This window comes from Hypomesus transpacificus, chromosome 14 (genome assembly GCF_021917145.1).
Source record: "Hypomesus transpacificus isolate Combined female chromosome 14, fHypTra1, whole genome shotgun sequence".
In the NCBI taxonomy this organism is placed as follows: Eukaryota; Metazoa; Chordata; class Actinopteri; order Osmeriformes; family Osmeridae; genus Hypomesus; species Hypomesus transpacificus.
Window position 1 is genome coordinate 13,635,167 of NC_061073.1, and position 22,923 is coordinate 13,658,089.

Sequence of the window (22,923 nt, forward strand, 5' to 3'; positions counted from 1 at the left end):
ATACCTCCAAAGATATTGCTGTCACAGTTAAAACAACTAACAAAGTATAACAGCAAATTACCACAAATATTTGATGGTTGTATGGTATCGTAATGAAAAGATAACTTTTGAGCAGCAAGATTACATTATTGTTTTCTTTCCATGTTTAAAAAATTGAATACATTTGTCACATTATCACGTATTTTAAGTCAGCCTAGACATGCTTTATGCAGGTTATTTTCTGTGTTGAATACATTTTAATTGCATGTTTTTTTTCAAGGCATGAGATTATGGAATACTCCAAACGCCATGGGCAAAGCAGTAATACATGTAATGCACTGGTGTCATTATCCAGTAGAGGAGAATGTTCCTATCTGACTGCAGCCTGTTCCTACAGTATCATGTAACTGAAGAACATGCAAACTCCACACAGAAAGGCCCGGGCCCACCTGAGCACCAAACAGTGTATTGCACCGAAAGCTGCAACCTATCACAAACTGACTGCAGCTGCACATCGTTTGCCCGTGCCTATTTGACTATTTACCCAATGTGCTGGTCCATTAGGCTACGTATTTCGTTCTTTCTTTTCTTCACAGTAGAATATGATTATTCAAGGTTTTAAATGTAGGTCTCTAGTGTTAGGTTAGGTAGGTTATTACAAATGTAACTCGTGCATGCAGTCACAAAGAGATACATGTTTAGAAACATATCAGAGAAAATTTAAGCTACCTTACTATATTTGATTTACCTTCAGATAAACATGTTACTATAGTTACTACTGCGAATACTGATGCGGTCACAGTTTCTGATGGGAACAACACTGAGTGAACACTGCCCCAAGCGTTAGGCAATGCCAGCGCCTTCTTGGTGCAATATTGCACTCCAATATAGGCAGTGCCACAAAACAAGTGTGTAAATTAATTGTGTTTCCTTTAAGTGTTACAGCAGACAATAATTTTACCTTTCTAAATCAGTTATTTACACACATACCATATGTCACAAACAGGTGTTTTCGCGCCATGCTAGTTGTCATGGTGACAGAACAACCGGTACAAACTCAGCCAAATTACCAAGCCATTTCAGACCAGTTCAAATACGAAGCCGGACATTGGAGGCCTCAAACAGCTTGAGTTAAGCATGCTTTCAGTCTTGCGGTAGGTTATGCTTTAATGGATATTGCTATGGGATTGAGGGGTAGCGTATGGTTTGCATTGACTTGGCAGTGCCAACGACGTTATCTAATTTCGCCAGCCAACTAGCGTTAAGTTAGCCTAGCAGTTTGGCAGTAACTTTAGCTGTATCATGTCGTGTGTGGCGTTGCAGATGACTAGACTACCTATGCCAAATGTTGAGCGAGTAGCCTACAGTATTCACCATTTTGCAATTACACTGTAGAGACTCTGGTAGCTAAATAGCTATTCTAGCTATCTATATTGTCAATAATTCATCATCTTAAAATGGTTTTTAATGAAGCAAGGCATTGGTAGTGCCAGTAATAATATGGGTTTTTGTTATTATACTACTAGGTTACTAGTATTATTTAACAAAGGTTGTAATACTAGTTGTAGACTACCATTAGAAAAGTAGGCTAGAACAGTAGTAGCCTACAGTTCAGTATTTCTGTTTTACTGTTAATTGGTTGATTAGCTAATTTTGGTAAACTGGCACCGCCTCATCCATTTCCTAACGTTTAGCCTCTAAGGAGAGTTTGGTTCCTTGTTGCAAACTGGTCAAATGGCGATAACCACTTTAAAATAGAGTATAATGGTACTCCAGGCAGCAGTGGAAGTGCTCTGGAAATATGCCATCACCCAAATAGCGCAACAGTGTTGCAAAATGGCTCATAAAAAAGGTTGTCTGACAATAGTGGATGGTGCAGGAGTGATGATTAGGGTGTATATCCCGTTAGAAGGATGACCATAAAATATATGTATTCTATCGTCAAACAATAAGTTGCAAAAAAAAGTTACAACTATAATTTTTATTTTCGCATTTTTAGAGGATAAAGATATCAACCCACAGTGGAAGCATATGTATCCACACGCCACTCCGCCGGTAACACAGATGATGACATGAAAGTCCAGGTCGGTGGGCTTTTGCCCTGCTCGCCCAACTATTCATCTTTTAATGAAGACAAGGGGAAGTTGGAGGATAAAGTAGTGAAGGAGTTTGACGTGAAGGACCCTTCTCACAAGAAAAAGGGTAAAATGACCACCAACAGAGATTGACAGTTTAAATGAGTAAAATGAGTGAAAAAAAGTAGACACAATTTGTATTCTAACCATGTGCTGTAAATATATATATTTTGTTCTCACAGATGTGACTGGTATGCTTCCACTACCCAGAACCAACCAGGTGGTTTTTGAGTACTTGTCAGGAAGAGCTGTGCCTCATCTCAAAGAGCCTCACCATCTGTATGGTTTGTCTGGCAATGTGTCCCAGACACTGCCACGCTGGCCTCTTGAATGTGAGGTAATCTTAGGAGAAGTCTTTCATGTTGGTGAGTCACTTCAAGCTATACTCATCTGATGATGTTTAAAAACCAGTTATTGGATTCTTATCAGATCATATTGGTCTTTAACCTTGCAAGAACATTGTGAACACAGACAAAGACTGTATCTTTTGTTTGTTTAGAGTGGGCTCCTCCCTTCCCAGAGCGTCTGTGTTCTAAGGTCAACACGAGTTATTGGCTGAGATCCCCAGAAGAGAAGGAAGGCACCGTTGTATACAACACACAAGGAGGTAGTTTATCACACAGGTAAGAATTCCCCAAAATGCTATATTCAACACATACATATTCTGTATTTCGTTTTTTTTTTTTTTTTAGCAGACCAGGAGAACTACTTTTCTGGTTCTCGTGTGGGTAGGGGCTGCCTGTCCTCTCTCTCCCCTGCAGCAGTGTCCCTCAATGGGCCTGATGACTCCACTTTGCTGTTTGAAGGCCGGTTTGAGAGTGGTAATCTGCTGAAAGCTGTGAAAGTGTAAGAATTATTAACAAAATGAACCCAAGTTTTAAGAAATAGTTTGTTGATTGTGACATGGATGTATTGTGAAATCAAATTTTCTTACAGTGGTGAATTTGATTATGAGCTTTCTCTGAGGACCGACCTTTACACAGAGAAGCACACCCAGTGGTTTTACTTCCGGGTGCAAAACACCCGAGTAAGGGAGCAATACCGCTTTACCATTACCAACCTGCTTAAGGTGACAAGCCTATATGAAGAGGGCCAGCTTCCCCTGCTGTACTCAGTGGAGAAAGCCAGGCTCCAGGGAGTGGGCTGGCACAGAGTGGGTCAAGAAGTATCCTACTACCGCAATGGCCGCCAGCATTCAGGTCAGCCCTGCTACTCCCTAGCCTGGACTTTCTTCTTCCCCTATGACCAGGACACCTGCTACTTTGCCCACTGTTACCCCTACACCTATTCCAACCTGTGGGCCTACTTATCAGAGATCGAGCGCGACCCTCGACGCTCACGTTTCTGTAAGGTCCGGACCCTGTGTCGCTCCCTAGCAGGGAACCTAGTTCCTGTGCTGACGGTGACCAATCCATCCAAGAAAGTGGAAAAGGATGGCACAAATAAGCCCGCTGTAGTTCTAACTGCACGCATCCACCCTGGAGAGACGAACAGCTCGTGGGTGATGAAGGGAATCCTCAACTTTCTACTGGGGGACTCGCCGGATGCCACTGTGCTCAGAAACGCCTTTGTATTCAAGCTGGTACCCATGCTGAATCCAGACGGCGTCATAGTGGGGAACTACCGCTGCTCCTTGACAGGCAGGGATCTGAACCGCAACTACAAATCCATCCTGAGGGACTCCTTTCCCACCGTTTGTGCTACACGCACCATGATCCAGAGGTACAGCTCCTCCAGTCACTTTTCTAGCTAGTACACTCACTGTGGGTATAAGCCTAAATAGAGTGTGTGTTGTTGACCTTTACACCGTAGAAATTTGTCAATGTATTCACAGATTGTCTGAGGAACGTAAAGTACTGTTATACTGTGACCTCCACGGACACAGTCGTAAACAGAACGTCTTCATCTACGGCTGTGAGAACTCCCGTCTGACTGACAGGCATCCACATGAACGTGTTTTCCCACTGATGCTAAGCAAAAACTGCCCAGACATGGTACTACCATTGATTCCCCCCTCTCCTTATTTGTACTGCAGTCCAAAGCGTAAGTGTCAATGCATTTTCTGCTTAACATGTGCATAACACAATATCATGTGTGTTCAGTTCACTTTCCAGAGCTGTAAGTTCAAGGTGCAGCGCAGTAAGGAAGGGACAGGCAGGGTGGCTTTCTGGAGGCTGGGTGTCCTCAATAGCTTCACCCTAGAAACCTCCTTCTGTGGCTCCAGCATTGGTACACCTTGTACTACTACTCGTTTCAATGTTTATGAGAAAATAGCAAACATATGTAACCACCAAACACATTAATTAGCTGAGGCTATTGTTGCACACATGTTAAAGTACTGTCAGAGGTTTGGACCAATAGTACTCAAATGTCAACTTTTGACTTATTGATTTTAGGGAAGAGGAAGGGAACCCATTTCAGCACTAAGGACCTAGAGATGTTGGGGGCTCACTTCTGTGACACAATACTGGACTATTGTGACCCCGACAGGACCAAGGTGGGGTGCTTGTCTGAGAGTAAATCTGGCCTTGTTTCATTATGATCCAGAGATCAAAAACATTTTTGTATGAATCTGAAGACTTCTGGATTTAAGCAGTCTCTCTGCTTTGCAGTACAGTGTGTGTGTGAGAGAGCTGCAGGAGATGGTGAGACATCAAGCTGGCTTGTCTGTGGACACTGAGCCTACAGATGCTTCACTATGTGATGTCAGGTATGGTTTAACCTTATGTCATCAGTAGTCACTGAGCCTTCACTGATGCTCTGTTTATTACAAAAAGAAAAAGTCTTGAAACTTCTATACACAGAATTATACAGATGTGTTCAGTTACCAACCTGTATGACAGTAAATTCCGTGGTTGTGTAAATCTACATGGCGAATAAAACCAAATTCTGATTCTGATTTCAGCACCAGTGGCTCCAACAGCTCAGATTCTGATGGGCCTCCTGTGCATCGTCAAACTTTCAGTAAGGTAAATAACTACTTATGTTTTTGCGTGGACAGTAGGGGTGGAACGTTTTATGTATTCGTACCGAACCGTACGGTACGGGCGTCACGGTACGGTGCATGAAATTACACGGAGAATACACGGTATAAAAATAAATAAAACTCGCTTGCAAATTAATTAATGTAATGCGGAACAACTGTTACATACTCGTGTTCTTTAGGGACATCTAATCTGTAGCTCTAAAGCTATGATTGGTGCCGCCGTGAGTCAGAGATAGCTATCAGGACTAAGGACGAGTATGGCGAGTGGTGACAACCCCACGAGAGATAGAGGGAAAACTCTGGTTTCCCAGTCAGGTACAGTAGTACAGGCGAGAGAGTGGTGGATGAGACAAGCACTGTGTGTCACATCAGTTCAGCAGTTGTGGGCAGTGACATGCAGTCTGGGTAGGCAAGGTAGGCACTGCCTACCCTGCCACAATTCAAACGTAAAAATGTAAAATAAGCAGTGCTTTTACTGTCCGTTCACTGCGGACGACAAGCGAAAAACTCACTTGCGCACTTCGATCTATTATTAAACATGCACTTTGAAAAGCACAACTCATTACACCAGCTACATTGTAAGCGTAATCCCAGAAAAATTCAAGTCAAAATGACAGCAGCGGACAGCGGTGTCACGGAGTTGAGGATTTTCTCCAAGCTCGATTTTATTTAAAAAATGTGTTAATAACAAGAGAGAGGTCTACGCCAGACCTAGATGGACTACTGCAGCAAAAGGGACAACATGTTTTCGATCGTTTCAAACAGACTGGTATGAAAAAAAGATGGCTATATGTGGTTCAGCGGCTGTAAACTACTGCTTGTACTGTTTACTGCGTTTACTGTTTTGACATATTAGCCTAATTAGGTAATCTGGCTTTCATAACTCATAACTGCCTAGCCTCTTACTGACATAACCACACGTTACTGGTTGTGGGGTGAGTGGAAATACGCATCTGGCGTGTGCTAAATGACTAAAAATATCCGACCCACATCACCCAGGTGTGCCAATAACTGGAACTAGACAAAAAAAAATGTCCAACTTCTCCTCCCTACAGTGCTTAACCAGCCATTAGATACACATAGATAGGGCCAAAAAAATCACTGACGCCATCGGAATTTACATGTCATCTTCAATGCGCCTGTATAGAGGAACCTGGTTTGTTTTGCTTTTCCCTCTGTACCGAACTCGTACCGAACCGTGATGTCTAAACCGCGGTATGAACCAAACCGTGTCTTTAGCATACCGTTCCACCCCTAGTGGACAGAAATATACAAAGCTTGGCCAGCCACTACAGTGAGATCAACCATGAGTTGGCCTTGTATTTGAAGTGACAGCTAACATTAATGTATCTGCATCTCCTTTGCTTCAGGTATTGAGTCTTAAGAAGCTGAAGTCCAAAAAGGAGAGGAACATGTCAAATATTTTGCGAGGTCGAGAGATACAAGAGAAAAGGGTAAGCATACTCTGCTCTTTAACACGGACTAGCATCAACATGTCAATAAGATGTACTCAGGAAGCTTGTCACTGCAGTTCATCTATCGATTTACATTGCAGAAGAATGATGTCAAAGATACCCTGGAGAAAGGCAACGGATTAAAGCCTGTGAGTTGGGTATAATGTTCCCTCGATATCACTGATGAACCAATTTCATTAGCCATTCATTCTGTTTAAATGAAATACTTTTGTGATCTGGCAAACGGGGTGAGTTGGAGGGATCCATGGCTCCATCTCTTAGTTTAGCTTTTGTTTATATTTATTTATGGCGAACCGCTCATTCAAATAACTTCACACTCGATACTGCACGTCCTTATGAGAAATACACCTGGCCGACATCTCTCAGCAATCTGATGAAAAGGAAAGCAAGTCAGAGAAAAACGGGAGAGAGGAGAAACACACTGTCTGGCTAGAAGAAATGGTGTGGTCACTTCCCCCCCGCTTCCCCCCCCCCCCCCTTCCTTCCCCTTTGTTCTCTCCTCCTATCTCTTTTTGTGTTTGTTGTAGCTCAAGGCTTCTACTGTGAGACTATCAAAATGGACGGACAAACAACTTCCCGTTCTGGAGTCTAGCCACCCAGACAAGAAGGTACAGCCTTCAAGGAGAACTGTCTCCAATGGCCTGTATTAACAATCCATAAAAATAATCAAGCATTTTGCTTCCCACTGCATGCATGAAATATTTCTATGTTTATTTCTCCCCATCGTCTGATGAGGGACTTTTCTGTAACTGCTACTTCTTCACTTCATGTTTAATGCATGATTTGTGCATGTGATGCTCTTTTCAGGTGTCAGTACTCTACCTAGTCTTTAATACTGATAGGAGTGCCATGACATCAAAGGTATAACCTTTCTCTACCCTTCAGCTATTCCAAATGGACTGCTATTACCATATTTAATAAATATAGTATGCGCCTTTGAAAACCGTCTGGAAATGTTTGCTTTATGTTTGTATGTGGAATGATTCATTACTTTCTTTTTGTTTACAGTCTGAATATCTACAGCACATAATGGAGAATTATGTAAGGAGCCGGCTGCAGTTAACTCTCGGACAGACCTTCAATGGTAGAGTTAGTAGGAATGTGTTACTTTTGACAACCATAAAAACACTGATGTTTTTCAGTTGCGATTCATAATAAATCTGCATCTTATGAATTAGTTTTAAAAAATGGCGATTGTTTTGTGTGTTTGTTCCTTCCAGGCTATGACTGTGGGGTTCTGAACAGCCCTCGTGCTTCAAGACTGCCCCAACATTGTGTGCCCTCCTACCTACGGCCCACATTGCCCCCCTCACAGCTGCCACGGGATCGCCGATCTAGACCCAGGAGACTGCCAGGCCTGGCTGAGTTTGCTGCAGGAGACAAGACCATTGGAAGACTATCCCCGGTCCAATGTAATCATCATGTTATTCACTATCATTGGGTATTTAACAGTTCAGTACTGATATGAGGATATCTTATCCTCCTCTTTCCAGGGAGAAGCCCCAAATTATTCACAGCCCCTGAAAATCTACAGTTGAAGTCCATCAGGTAGGAGCAAAGATTTATATGTCTGCTGATTATTCAATGCTGAACAAAGTTGCTGTTGAGTCTGCTAACATGCTGAAGCTTTATCAATATAGTATGACATTTGCTGTAAGTGTTTGTGTGTTTTGTATTAGAGGAGGCAAAAGCAGCACAGTTCAGGGCCAACAGTGTAAATGTCGCCTGTGGCATGGAATAAGGTGTGAACGACAGGGACAACCCGACTAAAGAAGACTAAGGATTTACAAGACAATCAGAGGGAGAATTTACTTTATTCTCAATAAATTGTTATGAACCAATGTCTCAAGAGTCTAGCTACATCACCTCATGTCCTCCAACTCCAAAATGATTTAAGGCGTCGTGTATGAGTCTCGGTTTGGGTTCCTAATTGTCTCAAGTAGATTTGACCAAACCTTCTTTGTGATCTATTATTCTATCGCTATTCTATAGAAAATAAAGTGTGCTTTGAAAGTGCACTAATAAATCTATGATAATTTTGCAATTGTACAAATGGAAGCAGTTGTAACACAGAGGTCTACCCCAGACGAATGCATACATTTTCACCAGATAAAAAAATTTTTGACCAAAGATGTTTGTGCTGAGTAAATAGCTAGCTGGTGAACTACAGGCGGAACAAGGAACAGTCTTTACTGTAGTGCTTTAAGGATACCAGATTTAGTCATGTTTTGTGTTCAAATCTGTTTCCAAAGATCGGAGCCATCCTCAGAGTCTGAGAGGGAGACTATTCCTGAGGAGGTGACTGTTGGTAATAGGTCAATTGAGATGGACTGGCTCTTTCTACCCTCATGCCCTTTATTTGACCATGTTGATGGTGGTTTCCAAAGGTGAGTGACCCTTGACGACACTTGGTTCCCTTCTTGCATGATTAGCCTGTTTAGACAGCAAAACATTTGTGTAAGATGACTGTCAAAGATTAGTGCATGTGACATAGAAGACCATTGCAGATTAAGGGATAGAGTTATCCCCAACAGTCCGATTGACCAGAATAACTAATAATTCACACATTTTGATATATTAATATTGTAATTCCTATCACTTTATCCATTTATCCAGACTAAAACACAACAAGAAGAAGAGCAAAACTGGGAAATCTAAAGGAAAGTTTTGAAGCGCCTACAGACTGGAAACTCCCCAATATCTGTGAGATAACACTGTTCACTGCTTTAACATTAGGACTATTAAAATGTGAAATCACTGTAAAAATTATAGTACATAAGTATTCAACTTGTTTTGTGGTTATGTCAAGACAATGTCTCATCAACAAAAGATTGCCACAATGTTTTCAACACATGTACAGTTGCTTCACAAATGTACATAAAAACAATCCTCCCTGCTAAACAGTTATAAGCAGTTTATGGTCTACTATCTCAGTGAGGCCAGCTGAGCCCTGCTGCTAGAAGCTGTCCTCTCTAGAAGATCTCTGTGACACTGATGACCTGCGGCTGCACTCTGTTCCTGTTACAGTTAAAGAGCCAGACTGCCCTCCGGTGGCGGTAACGCTTAGAGAGCAGTACGTACAGCACAGGGTTGACACAGGGGTGCAGGTACTGGAGCACGGTGCAGGTGAAGTAAAACATCTCCCAGGCTTGGCCGTGGTGGTACAGCCCCAAATAAACGCACAGCTCCAGCACGTAGCCTGGGAGCCAGCACACAGAGAAGGTTCCCGCTGCCAGGAACACCATTAGGGAGGCACGCCGGGTGTTCCTGGCACTTGCTATGGACATGACTGGACTCTTATGAAGGAAGACAGCTAGGCGAACGTAGTTGAAGGCGATGACCAGCATTGGGACAAAGTAATAGAGCACAAATTGGCTGAGGATAACCTGGTAGTGGTGCTCTTGGATGGTAGGCAGGCAGAAGGTAAAGTTGACCTGCCCAGGGCTCAGGCTCTCCTTAGTGGCAAATATACGCAGGGGCAAGCTGATGAAGAAACTGAGAGCCCAGACCAGGATGAACATCAGGACGACCAGGTCCATGGTAGGCGGGTGGTATGGGTTGGTGATGATCATGGCGCGGGTTATGGACACGGCACACAGGGAGTAGGTGCTTGCTGCCAGAGAAAAGGCCATGAGAAACTGGTAGACCTTACAGGAAGTGTCCCCAAGGGGCCAGGAGTGGCTCATGGCAGAATCCAGAGTGAAGGGGATGAGCAGCAGGGTGAGGAAGTCAGCCAGAGCCATGCTCAGAAGCAGGATGTCCAGACGGTTCTTACGAAGGGTGTTGTATTTGGCAAACAGGGAGAAGACCAGTAAGTTGGCACAGAAGCCGATGCCCAGGATCAGCCCACAGGTACAGGCAAAGATTAGCACATAGGTGTTGGGGACTGCCTGTATGTAATGTTCAAAAAACAAAGTGGTTATAGCAATTCATGTTTCTGGTAAACTAGTAATTTAAAAAAAATGCAATGAATAAAAAAGATCCTAATAACAGTGTCTACATCAGTTTGGATTTTGTTTTAATGGTAGAATTATTGCCTGACTCAAATGCTCTGCATAGGATGTAATATTCATATGATTGTGATTAACTCACCATAGCGTGATTATTGAAGGATCCTCATATTCATGCTCATTGGTTAATCCACACATGTAGCAAAATAAATAAGCAGTGGTGTCCTACAAATAAATCCTTTAGCCATTCTGCAATTTAGAGGATTTACATCGTTTCAGAAAGTTGGACAATGGCCTTATGTGCAATGTCCATGGCTTCAGACTCAAACGGCTGGGATTTCAAAGGATAGAACTTTGCTGAATGTAGGGGAGAGAAAGGCAAACATCACTAAGGTCAGATTGATTATGCTTGACTGGATTTAAAGAGACCATACCCATATCTAGATTTGTTTTAAACATTATTTCAGAGATTCAATACATTACATAAATTAAATAAGTCAGTATGCACATAATTTCATGCTTATTGCATTGTGTCTAAACCTGTGTATGCATCATTCTGACCTATATAATGATCTTTTAATCTACCTGAATCACATGCAGTAGCTTGAATTTTAATGCCAAACTAAAGGAAGAGATCTTAGTAGGACACTCCAGTGACTAATCCTTAGCCTTTTTTACTTTTAGTTTGTGAGACTTACTTTGAAAATGTTTGCTCTTAACAGGAGTGCATATTTTAGTGTCATATTTAATTGTATCTTTATAAATGTGTACTCTTTCAGGGAAACAACCTCTCTATTGATTGTATGTCCCTCTTCTGTGAGTTATTAATGCCTCTTCCATTGTTAGATTGATTTCTCTGGTGTGAGCTGCAGTCTTCCGATGCGGGCTTTATCATGCCATTCTACAGTGTTTATGACTCTTTGTCTGTTAATGGCTTACGCTGCAGCTCTTAGTACAGGATGTAGCTACACTGATGCATTTGCTGTACTCTCCATTACCATGTACAGTCAGAGACTGTTAAAAACACCACATGGTTCTCAAGTGTGACATTACCAATCTCATCTGGTTCCATTTCATGCTGAACAGTCAACAAAAACATTGACAATTTTATCTCACTTGAGCCATGGCACAGTTGGTACACCAAGTAAAGGATAGGACAAGACCATATGACACAACAATTTGATAAGTTATTTTATCAATCCGCATTTTTTTTCTTTTATTGCAACACGTGATATCCCACGCTCTAACCCATGGTTATCTTTTTTAATATTAAACTTAGTAAACAACTATACCAATCCAATAGAAACATAATATAACATAAAATACAAACATCAATATGTTTTCATGTGTAACTGTTTAATTAATATTTATAACCGATGGTGTGTTTTCAGTGCAAGTGAAAATTAAATTAGTGTCAACATCGTACAACTTCTTAGTAAAATCTTGAGAGTGGGTTTGATGATAGACACAATCATTTACAGATCATTAGGGGTAAAAAGGGAACTACAAATAAACTAAAATGTCTAATGTACAACCACAAAAGAGAACATGTAGAATACTAAAGTGCATTATGGTATAAACTCAGCAGCACCCAGATACATTCACAAAATAAATATACACTTCAACTGAAATAAATTATGTCTGAGCATTTCTATTATTGTAATGATATAGATTAGAAATACTGAATACCTAGAATAAAAACTAAATTTAGAGTAAAACATGAATGTTCTGTCCTTTTGTCATATCATTATGTACAGACACAATATTTACCGAAAAACTCTTTATGATATGCTTGATCAATTATGGAAATCTGGTTAGTTAGAAGTCTTTCAGGATAATAAATTGCATTTATAAAAAAAACTTTTTCATTCGGACAAGACAATCCCAAATAAATATGAATACAAAATAGACCTAGGTGAACATTCTTATTGGAATCCTTTCAAATACTAGTGCATTTGCTTCATTCTGGGGTGACACTGGGGTGTGCAGTGGACTGCATTTTTTATCCTCCCATTGTTCCAAACAAGGGCAGTCAAGCACAGATAATTGATGTAATTTTAATTTAATTGTATTTTGACCCAGGTCTGAAACAAAATCCCACTATTATAAGAGTCACTTACTGTTATAAATGTTGTTATAGGAGTACAAAAATATCTTAGCCTGTAAATCTCATATACATCAAATTACACTGAATCTAAGCACTAAATATGAAGAAAGTAATGATAGCAAAAATAAAAAAAGGCCAAATGCCATATTGTCTTAAGGAATGAGGAGTCAGTCACGCTGGACTTAGTCAGTGTCCTTACGCAGAACAACCCGATGGTCACGTAAGACTATCCACGGTCTCGTGTTCTGGCCGAACGTGTTCTTCTTCTTCTCTTCTCACTCTCCCTCCGCCGGCCTGCTCTTACCTTCTTCTTTCTTTTGGCGGCCACCTTTAGTGGCTGGTCCTTATAGGCCATGGACTTGTTGGTCTCCTGGGGTAGGTTTCCCCCCTCCCGGTCCAGATGGAACACAGACGGGTTTTTGGTGCCTCCGGTGGACTTCTGGTGGAGAACACTCCCGATAAAGGTGTGAATGTTGGGTCTGTTATGTAGGGTCGGGGCTTGCTCATCAGCTGTGTGCACCTCGTCCAATAGCTTCTGGAGCCAAAGGCGACGCTTGAACTCTTGAAGTGAGTCGCCCTTATCATGCATTAACTGGACATGGCTGACGGACCTCTGTCTAAAAACAAGAAAGGTTTTAGGAGTGTTTAAAATGTTCAGAAAGTAAAGAATGTCTTAGGATTGATTTAGTCAAACATTTATGTTTGTCACTTATTGGGAACAATTTGTGAAGTGTTATTTGACAAGTCATGTTCCAATTGACCTCAATAGGTGGCAGCATTAACAAAGACAACGTGGTAGATGTGGGAGAGCTGAGATTGTGATGTCTAAATTAATATAAAATATAAGACGAACATTAAGCCATATATCATTAATTGAACCACTGACTTTTGTTTGACAGTTTTGTTGAATTGAGCTACACAGGACAATATGCACATAACACAAAGATAAATATCTACTTTACTTCAGTACATTAGCAAGTTAGAAACGCAAATCTTTAACATTTTTGTGAATACATTTGGTTTACCCATGCAATACTACAGTACATAACTTTTACTAGGTTATGTCATTTCAACTCTGGCATACAAAGCATTATACTGTACAAGTTAATGTATTCGTACATCTGACCACTAAATAGACTCAACTAATCTTCATGATCTCCTCAACCATTTAAATACTCCCACAAAAAATCATGTAAGATGAAGCTACATTGGAAAAGCTCATTTGTTGGCTGCTGGTGACAACGCAACTTACATTCTGTTACCAAGTTCATCAATTGGCCTCCCGTAGAGAGGAACTGTGGAGCACAGCAAGAAAACAGCAAGACTCCACTGGTGAAACATGCCTGTGGAACACAACATTCTGAAAAACACAAAATAATTAATATTTTGTAAAAATGTATAAATGTATTCCATTATTGGCAACATTTTATCTCAGAGTATGTGTAATATTAATCATAAAATCACTTGTAACTTAAAACCTTTTAACATTGTTATATAAAGCGTGTTATAGTGTTGCAGCAAAATACAACTACCTTGAGACCCACAATATCAAATTGATGAGTCATCTACAGAAATCAAGAGCTATAGCCTGTTGGTTCTAAACTATACAAACAAGTGAATAAGACAAGAAGGTTTTAAAGTTAACTAAAAGACTTACATGCAACAGATCTCCAAAATAAGTTATCCACAAAATGTGTTAGTCCACAAGTTCACAAAATAGACTTTTGTCTTTTTTGGTGCTAGCTAACAAAGAAAATCAGTTTGAATTAATCCGTCTGATGCTAACCTAGAGAACTCCCCTGTGTCAGGCTCACTGAGTTACCTTCCAACACTGTGTTTAGCTTTTTATTCCATTCAAATGGAGAAGCAAGCTGCAGCCCATCAGCTACTGTTAAGCCAGTAGCTCCTTTTGCAAGGTTATGAAGCACGGTACAACATCATGTTGGTGTTGCCGTTCCTGTAGCAGGGGAGGTGAAGCGTGTGTTGCATGCTGTGCCGCCTAGTCACTGTGAGCAAACTGGTGTGTTTGCAAGTGCAAAGCATAATGAGAGGGAAACTTTGCTTTGGATGAAGCTGCAGGCACTACCCCTGCCCATTCCTTCAAATCCCTCCACCCACTCGCATGCACCTCACACACACCTACTTACTCACACAAACACCAGCAGGAAGGTGGCGCCCGAGCATCGATGGCAACACCTTACTGATGTCAAAAACTGTTTAAAACTATACTATGTTATAAAACATAGTGGTCATGTGTTTTTATCTTGGTTAGAATACAAGTGCAAGTGCTACCAGAATAACAATGACTCACTATATTGAATACAAGCTGTAGTTAAAAATGGCAGGTGTGTGGAACCATTCAGTTGAATGACATGGACTAGGACCCGTCTGAAAGGGTGCAGGGAGGGAGCAGTGGGAACTAGTCTCCAAGATAAATAGCTAGGCCTCACCAACGTCCCCAAGGGAACCCCAATGTAACCTCAACGTAACTCAACCCACAGCACTGTACTCACTACTGGCTCACCTCCCCAATTTTCTAGTGGTCTTCTTCATCAGACTGCCACAGAGTAGACACAGTGAAGTGTCTTACTAGCCTTTCAAGTATCTTTCCTGCATTCGGCAGGATACTGTCTGCTTTCTAGGCTGTACATTGTGTACATACATTGACTTTCTGCACATTGTATTGGACAGTAACAGTCATTCACTAATGCGAAAACAAAGTGTGAAAACTAACCAGGACCATTGTATAAGTAAATCATATAAGTATATATATAGCATATAAGTAAATCATCTTACTGGATTCAACAACTTTCGTCTCTTGGTGAATAGAAAAAATCAAAAATTAGATTTTTAAGTGCCTTAACTTTTCAGTTTGTTTGTAAAAGAAGCAATGCACAGCTGATGGCTGATTCCTTAATTTAGGGATCAGTATTTTAAAAGTATTCATGATTCAATTCAGCAAGGGATTCTACAGTGCCTCAAGGTAGTGAGTCGGTTAATGGCGGACCCAGGTTCTGTCCCCAAACCTTTCTACAGTTTTAACTGGCCAGACCAAACACCTGGAAAAAACACCTAATTTGATTCCATTCTGTCAAGTCAAATTTTTTCTCAATTTCCAGGCATACAGTACCATACAGTATCAGAGCCAGAAAAGCTGTTTTTGATTCATTCTAAATTTCACTCTCAACATATAACATTCGCTGTCCATTTGTCATCCTTTCTGAATGACACACTTCGAAATTCACACTTACAGAACTCTCTGGCTCTCTTTTTCTACCTTCTTGAAAAAATTGTTTCGGTGTCACCACCGTCACCTGCCGTTTTACAGCATCTAGTTAACTGTTACACAGCGGCTGTGGCTCAGGGGGTAGAGAGGGTTGTCTGTTGATCGCAAGGTTGGCGGTTCGATTCCCGACTCCTCCCAGGCCATGTGCCCAAATATCTTTGAGCAAGACTGATCCCCAGGTTGCTCCCGATGGGCAGGCCGGCGCCTTTCCCGGCAGCTCTGCCACCGTCAGTATGTGTGAGTGTGAGTGTGAATGGGTGAATGAGGCAAAAATTGTGAAGCGCTTTGAGTGCCGCTAAGGTAGAAAACGCGCGATATAAATGCAGTCCATTTACCATTACACCACTTCCCCATACTGTGACTTATTACACTATGTAATAGCCTATACCACTACATTACATAGCAATTCCTGTGTACCTGCAATGTTTTACCAAAGGTATTGCTATGTAGTTACATGGTTGTTAAACTTATAATTCCTGTCAGAACACACTAACAGTGCACCCACCAAAAATATTTGATAGCCTTCATTGTATGAAAAAAAAAACAATTGTATTTGATAATGAGCTTTTTATGATATAGCCAAGTTTTAAACATGTTCTAAGGGCCTCAAGGACCTTCCTTGAAAAACAGTTTTTTGAAAGTTTTTCTTTCCCTTTTAATATTTTTTTAAGTGAATTATAGACGACTTCTCTCAGTTAATTTGAGGTATACTGTACAATGTCTGTTCTACAAATCATTCACACCTACCAATCTTAACTGTCATCCTCCTTGGAATAGCCTCTTCCCCATGCCTCCCCCAACTCTGTTCCAATCCTTTTCAACAACTTTACAATCATAGCATGGCACATTTATCCTGAAACACATGAAAATTGTTGCGCTACTTTATATATTTGGACCATGGGACATTTGTTGGGGATTTCAATGATTCCCATATTCTGAACCTTCTCCGCTGAGTGGATTGTAAAAGTTTTACTGTTAATGTCAGACATGTAGTTTTAAAACATGAAACAAAACAGTGGCAACCATAGGTCCGCTAATCATGAAGACACTAGAGTATAACTTTGTATAATTTTGACGTGCCTCAACTAAAGCGTTTTTGGAAAGTGAGCAATATATTCCTGAGTTACCTTTCATTCAACAAAACGTCCAATAGTGAAGACAGTTATTTGCAAAACAAGTCAAATTAACAATAAGAAACATGTTTTGTTCAGAAATGCTGGTTGCTGTTGGATAAAACAGCAGAATGTGGGAAGTGTTTTTGTGCTTTTTTACAATTGGTAGTGCTGTGTAGGTACATGGTAGTTATAGTCACCTCAATTTAAAGTGCTGCCCATTTTCTAGTCCACTACTAGTATGTAATTCAGCTATGATTTTGCATGTTTATCTTGCCTGATCCAACATGTGAACACACATAACTTCAATACGCTTGCAACTGGGAATTACTTTTCTAAGACCTAACTCACCAGTATGGAGTAACAAGGTTTTTTTCAACCCATGTAAATATATTAATTGTCGTAATGACTGGCATTAAAGTCGAAAAGTTATTATTGACCGCACAAGAAAAATAACCCTGCTATGATTGTTAGAAAGATGCCCATCGTAGTCATAAAATTGAGATTCAAAGAGCAGAAAGTCCACAGTCTTTGTCCTGTCTTCTTGAGGTAGGCACTGTGGTAGCTAGCTAGTAAGCATTGCTCTCCTGTTAGATATCATTAGCAGAGCATCAGGGGGACGTCTGGTTGTGGCTGCCCAGCCTGCCCTCCTCTACCGTGGGTCTCCAGCATCAGAAGGTGGGCTCCTCCTCCTTGGACCACAAGCAGCTCCAGGTCTGATGCCTCCTCTCTCTGCTCCTGTCCTTAGAGACAGACCCCAGGCCAGCTGGATGGGGCTTGTAATCCCAAACAGTCACCACCGATGGCTGTCACCCTCCCGACCTATCTACCCAAACATTTCCATAAACCCCTGCCCTGGCTGCCAAAGAACACACAGAACTGCTCACAGTCCGACACTCTCTCTACTTCTGTGCCGAGTGCCTAGGTAAAGATAGCTCTGTAGTAGAGTGTGAGGGAGGGAGGGAGGGTGGAGGGTTGGGTAGGCTCACTTGGTCATGGTGGCATTTTTCACACAGCATTAAAACCCACTGTGGTCTTTTATGTTCTGTGGCTTGTGGTGCCATGGCAATGCTGTCGGAATGGCCTGCTAAACTACAACTGCTGTTAAAGCTGTTCTTAGTTCTCTGAGCTTTCCGATGTTATGTTCTGACAGATTCTGTCTCATTGCTAATGGCCTAACTTTCCTATCTCCCTCAACATTTGTAAGAAATATGATATAGAGGTTTACCCCAACGACCACACATAAACTGTTACGATAAAGGCTGACTCCGCCTGTTTGTTGGTTTATGTGAAAGGCAAATTCAATCTGTTAATGTGTGCTTTGCTTACAGTGAATAACCACAGTAAAGCCAGTTGGTCAACATGGCTGGCTGGTTCAACCACAGTATTTGCATATGTGGGTGTAGGTGGTGTATGTGTACAAATGCATGCATCTAGTTGCAGTCGGATATCTTATATCAACACTTCAATTGCAATTATTCAAAGCTGAAAATACACAATGCGGGTATGTCCTGTTATTATCTACTATTATCTAACTATGTAACGTGATTTCACACTTTAGAGACTAACAAAACATGGGTCTCACTATCATTAGTTCTGAAGAGCTTACTATTAAAATTAAAACTGGGGTGTTTCTGTGACCATTTGGACACATAAGAAAACCTTACCTGAAATTTCCAATCTTTATAATGCACAGTTGGAGCCAAGTGTATTTTACTGACTAGAAGCTGATCCACTTACTGTAAATGAGCTTGCCTCCGACAGCTTCCTGACCAATTACTGTACAGTGAACATATATTTATTTATCCTTAGGTTATTTTAAATGGACGCCTTTCAATGTGTAGGCCTTGTTGAGCGACCTTGTCCCCACCCCCTACCCTCCCCTCCCCCAGCCTGCCTTGGGACATGAGAGCAATGCTTGGCAGACAGAGACGGATGCTGAAGGCAGCTTCTGGACAGCTTTACCCTGCATGGGGAGAGGCCACCCGTCTAGAGCTCACCAGGGCACAGTGAATGGTATAGCTCTCCCGGCCTCAGTTTTCACCTCTCATCTAACTTTTCTCTGAGAAAGCACTTTGCACATTCTTTTTGTAAAAGGATGAATAATTGTGTAGAGTATAAGTGTGTTGGCTGTTGGTCTATTAACAATAGTGGACATACTACTATTAATAGCAGAGCTATAACCCTGTGTAAGGGCTTTTTTGTAGGGTACTTTATCAACCTCTAGTCTTCAACCTTGCTGCATTCTGGGGATGAGAATTGTGCCTTTCTGTTTTATAACTATTTTTTGTTGTTTTCTTTTGTGGGTTTATTGAAAGAACAAAAGATTTTGGTGATGACATCTCCTCTTAACCCAGGCAATATAGCCAGTGTTTCTTCAACATACACAATGTTCCTCAACAAAGAAATACATAAAACTGCATTACAACTATATCATTCACAATAACTGTGTAGTTCTTTAAAATCATATACAAATATAATTAAGTTAACATCCCAGTCAGATCTATAACAAGGAAATGCTTTGAATTTTGATAACATTTTCCCTAAATACAACCAATGCGTTCAATTATCCCCTTCAATGTGCTGGAGAGACACCTTGCTTATAGGCTCCAGTTAGCCTATCAAGAAGAATTAGTATTTCAGGGAATATTTATTGCTGTCACTCTGTTATTACTGTACAAACAAATCAAAGATGTTTTGCATCTATACTATAAAACTAGATAGCGGTTGGTGTCTTTTGTACACGTTATCAGGTTTAATACAATAAATCAGGAATTCCAACTAGGTTGATAAGTTGAAATTCCTGTCTGTTAGTCAGTAGTCAGTGCCTTATGAATAACTCATTGTTTACATGTTATACACTTTTTATGCATTGTCAGTTTTATTTTTCAGGAAAATAATCATAATTTTTTATTAGCTCAAAAGTTTGTGTTGGTTCAAGAAGAGACTGGAAACAGAGTTCAATATCGTATCTGGCACAAAGTGTAAAGACTAATCACCCCCGCTCACCCCCCCAAAAAACAAAACAATTATACTTCAATTGGAAGCATATGTTGGATTTCAATTATGTAAATGTTCAAATGTGTTAATTTATAAACAGTGGGTACATTAGACATGTTATTATACATGTACACTCTGGGCAGGGAATAAGATAACACTGAGTGTATTACAAACAACCCCTCAACACTGCTTATATTTATCCTGACAGTATTTATTTTCAACCAACTAAAACAAATAAGTTCATTTACTCACACAAACATTTATCTCCAATCTACTTCCTTTTGTAAAGTAGAAGCAGGAAGGCAAAGCTGTTGACTGTTTGTGTTGTGCTGTTCCTCCGTCCCTACTCTCCTGTCTCATCCATTCAGGCTGCTACATAAGGCTGAGCTTTCATTACCGTCCCACAAAAAAAACGAATGCATGAGCAAGAGGGAATTAGGGTTTTTAAGTTTGTTTTTGAAGGGTTGTAAATAAAGCAGCACTGATTCAGACCTCACTCCCTTTTCCCAGATGGGGATACGGTTTGTGTGGCTGGCTTTGGAAATATTGAGCCATGTTGAGTATGTTTACATGACATTGTCTCTAGGGGGAGTTGGGGAACAGATACATAGAGGATAAAAAGAAGTGTTGCTTGTCTCTAAAGCTGCGTTTTAATGAGTGGAGCCCCCTCTAAACTTAAACGACTGAATCTGTGTCATCTGTCACGGCACGTATTTCTTGCACAGATGCTTAATCATCCTCATTCAATACTTGAATGATACTTGATTATTGTTGCATACAAGTTCTTAAAATGGATTGGATTGAATTGTGTCTTAAACACACTCAAGTCTTGCTGGTGGATTTTCTTGGTTTTGATTTATACACTTGCCATGTTACAAAAAAACATTCCAGAAATTACAAAACGTTGGCCTTTTACTCAAGGATAAAGCTGCAGAGGTAAACTAAAGTTGCTTTAACTTAAAATACAGAAACATTTTCGAAAACTGTAAGTGCCCGTCCCCACATTTTCAGACACCTTCATAGCTGGTGATATCTGTTCTCAATCATGGTCTTTCCTGTAAGAGCACACCTTGGATTCAGTCCTCTCTCCTAGTAACGAACCACAGAGAGCGCAGGCCTGCTCTTGCTGCTTGGATGGGAGAGTGTGTGTGGCCAAGCATGCCTGAGGTTGCTGAGACTCTGCCTTCTCAACATTAATAAGGACTTCCTTCCTACCAGACAGAGTCAAACACCTGATCACTTACTGGGAAGGACATGCCCACGCACCCCCTCAGAGCTGGCTGCCTCTCACAATGTCTATTAAGGTCACCACTCTAAGGTTCAGGTGTCCATATGCATATTAATGGTCAAAAAGGCATATTGTGTCATGCTTTTATATATATAAGCATATATGTACTGTATTCTGCAAGTGTACATTATTAGAAATTATAATTTCTCCAATAATACAAACAACATTTGGCCTCATATTTAAAACGTCCAGCCAGAATACACTAAGTGAACTATGCAATTTAATGACATGCATAACTTTGTATTTTTCCTCCTTCAATATCAGAATTTGAAATGGGTTTTTCATAATTGAATTAGAGTGGTTAGTAACAACCGATTGAAGAATACCTACATCCACAGAGAGTTTTCAGATCAAATGTCATCAAAGGTTTAATTGCCAGGTAGACAAATAACTTTCATGTCCGTGGTACAAGAAATCACCCAATTCATATAGTTGTGGACTACATAGTTGGACTAAGGCTCAGTGAAAATACTTTGATAGTTTGTTCCCACCAGGGGTAACCCTAGTATGTGAGGTTGATATGAATGGTACTGTGGTTCACTGGTTCTGTTTAGAGAACCAACTAATTTATCCCATTATGGTTTTTTCCCCAAAGAAATGTTTGTGCCCTCATTGCACAAATGTGGCAGAATAGTTGCCATTCCACAGCATAACAGTTTTTCGGTGCAGGTTTTCCACAGTGCACGTTTGGTTAAATCCTGTCAGTTGCAGTCTTTGCAACTTTCTATCATGTTCTCAGCTCTTCTCTTTGATTAGAGTAAAACACTGGTGGTCTACTGCCACAGTGTTTTCTTTACCTGGGCCCATAACTCATACACACAAACACTTCGGTCCTAAATTACCTGTTCATCACGCAGTGACAGGAGAAGTGATTCTGGACCCTAGGTGGGCCAGGTGTGCAGATTAGGACAGCTATTCCCTGCCAAAGGTTGTTGGCATGACAACTCACAACCATGGAAAGTTCTGGAATCTGTCACTGCTGGCAGAGTGCTGCTGTGTGGGACTGGTGTTGGCTTTGCCTACAGCTGTTTCTTTACAGATATACTGAACGCCAGCAAAGGGTAGCAGCCAAAATCAGCCTAGCAAGCGTTGAGACTGCCCACACACAGGCCATTTACACATACATACAACCATGTTAGGACAAACAGATACACAGAAATAATGATAATTTGCTCTCCTAAAATAAATTCAACAATAATAGGCATGGCCAGAATAAGACAACAGTTCATAGGGCACTCAATTGGCTTGAAGGGTGAAAATCATAATCCAGTATGTTGTAGTTTGCAACATGGATGGCTGTATGTGAATTTGGTAGGGACCAGGTTTGGAGACACTTGTACAATCCTACCATGTCTCCAGGGAAGATGATACCACTGTAATGATGAAGTGAGCTTGAAACCCTTGATTGAGGTACCTTTGAAGGATGTGGCAAAGAGTAACACATCTCAGGAAATGGATAAATGCAGGAAAAGAAATGTATAAAAAAGAAACTGATCTTTAGTTTTCTCTTGTGTGGTTTATGGAGGAAAAAAAAGAAAGAAAATAAATGGTGCAGAATTATTGTGAGGTGTTTGTTTGATCATTTATAACTTTCCGCTAAATGCG

General features: G+C 40.8%; 3 protein-coding genes across 3 annotated transcripts; 1 reads left to right on the top strand and 2 right to left on the bottom strand.

Annotated features, from left to right (window-relative positions):
- Window positions 1–975: 975 nt before the first annotated feature.
- On the top strand, window positions 976–9,278 carry LOC124477274 (cytosolic carboxypeptidase 2-like). Its single transcript, XM_047034973.1, has 20 exons — window positions 976–1,133; window positions 1,979–2,181; window positions 2,297–2,479; window positions 2,614–2,721; window positions 2,810–2,960; window positions 3,051–3,836; window positions 3,949–4,108; window positions 4,217–4,343; window positions 4,511–4,611; window positions 4,727–4,824; window positions 5,020–5,083; window positions 6,471–6,554; window positions 6,656–6,703; window positions 7,103–7,183; window positions 7,383–7,436; window positions 7,584–7,659; window positions 7,796–7,987; window positions 8,069–8,123; window positions 8,828–8,962; window positions 9,192–9,278. The coding sequence occupies exons 2-20, from the start codon at window positions 2,052–2,054 to the stop codon at window positions 9,244–9,246; spliced, it is 2,688 nt and encodes an 895-aa protein (XP_046890929.1). The 5' UTR covers window positions 976–1,133; window positions 1,979–2,051; the 3' UTR covers window positions 9,247–9,278.
- Window positions 9,279–9,547: 269 nt separating this feature from the next.
- Window positions 9,548–11,650, bottom strand: LOC124476401 (galanin receptor 2a). The gene is made up of 3 exons (XM_047033521.1): window positions 11,642–11,650; window positions 11,465–11,539; window positions 9,548–10,465 (listed from the first exon to the last, which is right to left on the bottom strand). Exons 1-3 carry the CDS (start codon window positions 11,648–11,650, stop codon window positions 9,548–9,550), a joined length of 1,002 nt encoding a protein of 333 aa, XP_046889477.1.
- Window positions 11,651–12,609: 959 nt separating this feature from the next.
- Window positions 12,610–14,639, bottom strand: pthlhb (parathyroid hormone-like hormone b). Its single transcript, XM_047034484.1, has 3 exons — window positions 14,290–14,639; window positions 13,885–13,992; window positions 12,610–13,249 (listed from the first exon to the last, which is right to left on the bottom strand). Exons 2-3 carry the CDS (start codon window positions 13,989–13,991, stop codon window positions 12,859–12,861), a joined length of 498 nt encoding a protein of 165 aa, XP_046890440.1. The 5' UTR covers window position 13,992; window positions 14,290–14,639; the 3' UTR covers window positions 12,610–12,858.
- Window positions 14,640–22,923: the final 8,284 nt, after the last annotated feature.

Coding starts and splice junctions, on each gene's coding strand:
- LOC124477274 (XM_047034973.1), top strand. CDS start 2,052: ATGAAAGTCCAGGTCGGTGGGCTTTTGCCCTGCTCGCCCAACTATTCA. Junction 2,722..2,809: donor TGTATACAACACACAAGGAG/GTAGTTTATCAC, acceptor TTTTTTTAGCAG/ACCAGGAGAACTACTTTTCT. Junction 2,961..3,050: donor CTGCTGAAAGCTGTGAAAGT/GTAAGAATTATT, acceptor ATTTTCTTACAG/TGGTGAATTTGATTATGAGC.
- pthlhb (XM_047034484.1), bottom strand. CDS start 13,991: ATGTTGTGTTCCACAGGCATGTTTCACCAGTGGAGTCTTGCTGTTTTC. Junction 13,250..13,884: donor GATGAACTTGGTAACAGAAT/GTAAGTTGCGTT, acceptor TCTTGTTTTTAG/ACAGAGGTCCGTCAGCCATG.
- LOC124476401 (XM_047033521.1), bottom strand. Junction 10,466..11,464: donor CCTGTACTAAGAGCTGCAGC/GTAAGCCATTAA, acceptor CATTACATACAG/GCAGTCCCCAACACCTATGT.